The 2,113-nt window shown below is 23.4% G+C and overlaps 1 protein-coding gene across 1 annotated transcript in view; it reads right to left on the bottom strand.

Annotated features, from left to right (window-relative positions):
- Positions 1–133, bottom strand: part of LOC108686696 (major facilitator superfamily domain-containing protein 6-like) — a 5,511-nt gene extending 5,378 nt beyond the window's left edge. The window contains exon 1 of the mRNA XM_018192121.1: positions 76–133. Within this exon, the coding sequence (XP_018047610.1) occupies positions 76–133 (58 nt within the window). The remainder of the gene's footprint in view (positions 1–75) is intronic.
- Positions 134–2,113: the final 1,980 nt, after the last annotated feature.

Below are 2,113 nucleotides of genomic sequence, written 5' to 3'. Positions count from 1 at the left end.
ATTTAAAAAAACATTGAATTTATTTAAATTACTTATAATTATTGGAATATGTAATATAATTCATGATTTACTTACCTGCATGAAAAAAAAAATAATGTGCTTTTAGAGGCAGTAGCACGTAATTGATTTTCATAATTGTAATTGCTACAACAAATATGTCCTCCAATTTTTATGCTTTTCTCTAAAAACTTGCTAAATTATTATTATATTAGAGTACTAATATTTATACGTAAGATTGAAAATGTATAAGAATAATAATAAACATTATGTAAAAATTTCTACATACATATTATGCAATAATAATATAATGATAAAAAAATATTAATAATATATTATAAATATTTAACATTTTTAAGACAAATATAATATTATCTCTGTAAAATAGGATTCCGTTTCTCTATAAATTAAACGCCAACAGTATTGTTTGCCGATTATATTTACTGACAATTCATTTGCGCATAAAAATTATCACTTATAAAAGATCTATTGCTTACAAGTACTATAATGCTTGTAAACAATAGCTATTACGTACAAGCTATGTTACATATATAATTTATTACAGATGGATTACTTACAAATTTTATTGCGCAAAAAATTCAGAGATAATGTTGTATTGCACACGACATTATTGCGCACGAAGCTACATAATATGTACATGATATATGGAGTGCATATCGATATGTAGAAACAATGGGTGCATCTAGAAACGACGACCGCTTACTGAGCGCTTACTGAGCAAAAAAAAGATTTATCTATTATTAATATGTTTATTTATTATAATTCGTAACGTAGAATAATTATGTCTATACATAATTTTTAATATCATCTTTCTTACTTATTCATATATGTACTTATTGTTTATTATTTCTCTAATGTCATGTTTAGGTAGATATACTTAGGTAGATATATTAGGTACATAATCTTACGGCCTAAATAAGACATCAGAGAAATAATAATAATAAATAGTAATAAATAAGTAAGAAAGATGATATCAAAGATTATCTATAGTAGACAAAGCTATTCTACATTCGAATTATAATAAATAAACATATTAATAATAAATAAATCTCTTTTTTGCTCAGAGCGGTCGTCGCTTCTGGATGCACCCATTGTCTCTACATATCGATACCTACAAGCTGTATTGTGCACAAATAAAAAATATAGACAAAGGCACATTTACATGTAATTATTATTGCTTACAGATCAATCGTAAGATGATCGAATACAAGATCTATTGTACACATTAAGCTTCTGTTAGTTATGTAAAATTTTGTACCTTCCGTTAGGAACTTCTAAGTCTTTAAACGCTTGAGGTAAATTTTTATATTGTTTTGGACTATATAAAGATTAAAAAATTTTTGTAAAGCTTCAATGAACTTTTACTGTCATAAAAGCAAAGTTGGGTAGTAACTAGTTAAAACATTAAAAGTTAAAAAAAAAGTTAAAAAGTTAATAACTTTAACTTAACTTAGTTAATTTTAAATGCATTAAATTTTAACTTAACTAAGTTACTTTTAAACGTTAACTTTTTTAAGTTAACAAATTTTTTTATATATTTTTTAAATATCTTAGAAAAGTAATAAGACTAAGGACATATGTTCGTAATCTGTTCATGTTTCAAGATTATCTCAAGTAATTTTTTAAGATGCTAATATAGCTCTCTGATTGGTTATGCCTTATGCTATAAGCTTTAATTCGGATCTACTAATAGGTATTTTAAGCCTTAAGTCATAAGAAATTGACTAATTACAGTCAAATATTCTTCGATTGCAATTGATCAATTTCTTATGACTTAAAACTTATTAAAAAATAATCACTGACCTTATATCTTCTCTATGTGCTGGCTGTTTTTTTAAAGTTATGTAATTTATATCGTTATATACTTATATCATATGAATAAAAAAATTAAAAATTTAATTTAATAATCTATATTGTAGTTATTTAATTAATCTTATTTTAAGAAAAATTAGGATAATTTTTTTTAAATTAACTTTTTTTTAAACTTAAGTTAATTCAATATTGAATAAAGTTAAAGTTAATGGCTTTACAAAATTAATAAAGTTAAGTTAAAAGTTAAAGGAATAAAAAATTAACTTACGTTACCTTCAACTTT

Source organism: Atta colombica, unplaced genomic scaffold (assembly GCF_001594045.1).
Source record: "Atta colombica isolate Treedump-2 unplaced genomic scaffold, Acol1.0 scaffold189, whole genome shotgun sequence".
Classification (NCBI taxonomy): domain Eukaryota; kingdom Metazoa; phylum Arthropoda; class Insecta; order Hymenoptera; family Formicidae; genus Atta; species Atta colombica.
The sequence above is the reverse complement of the archived record's forward strand: the minus strand, read 5'-3'. Positions and strand labels throughout refer to the sequence as shown.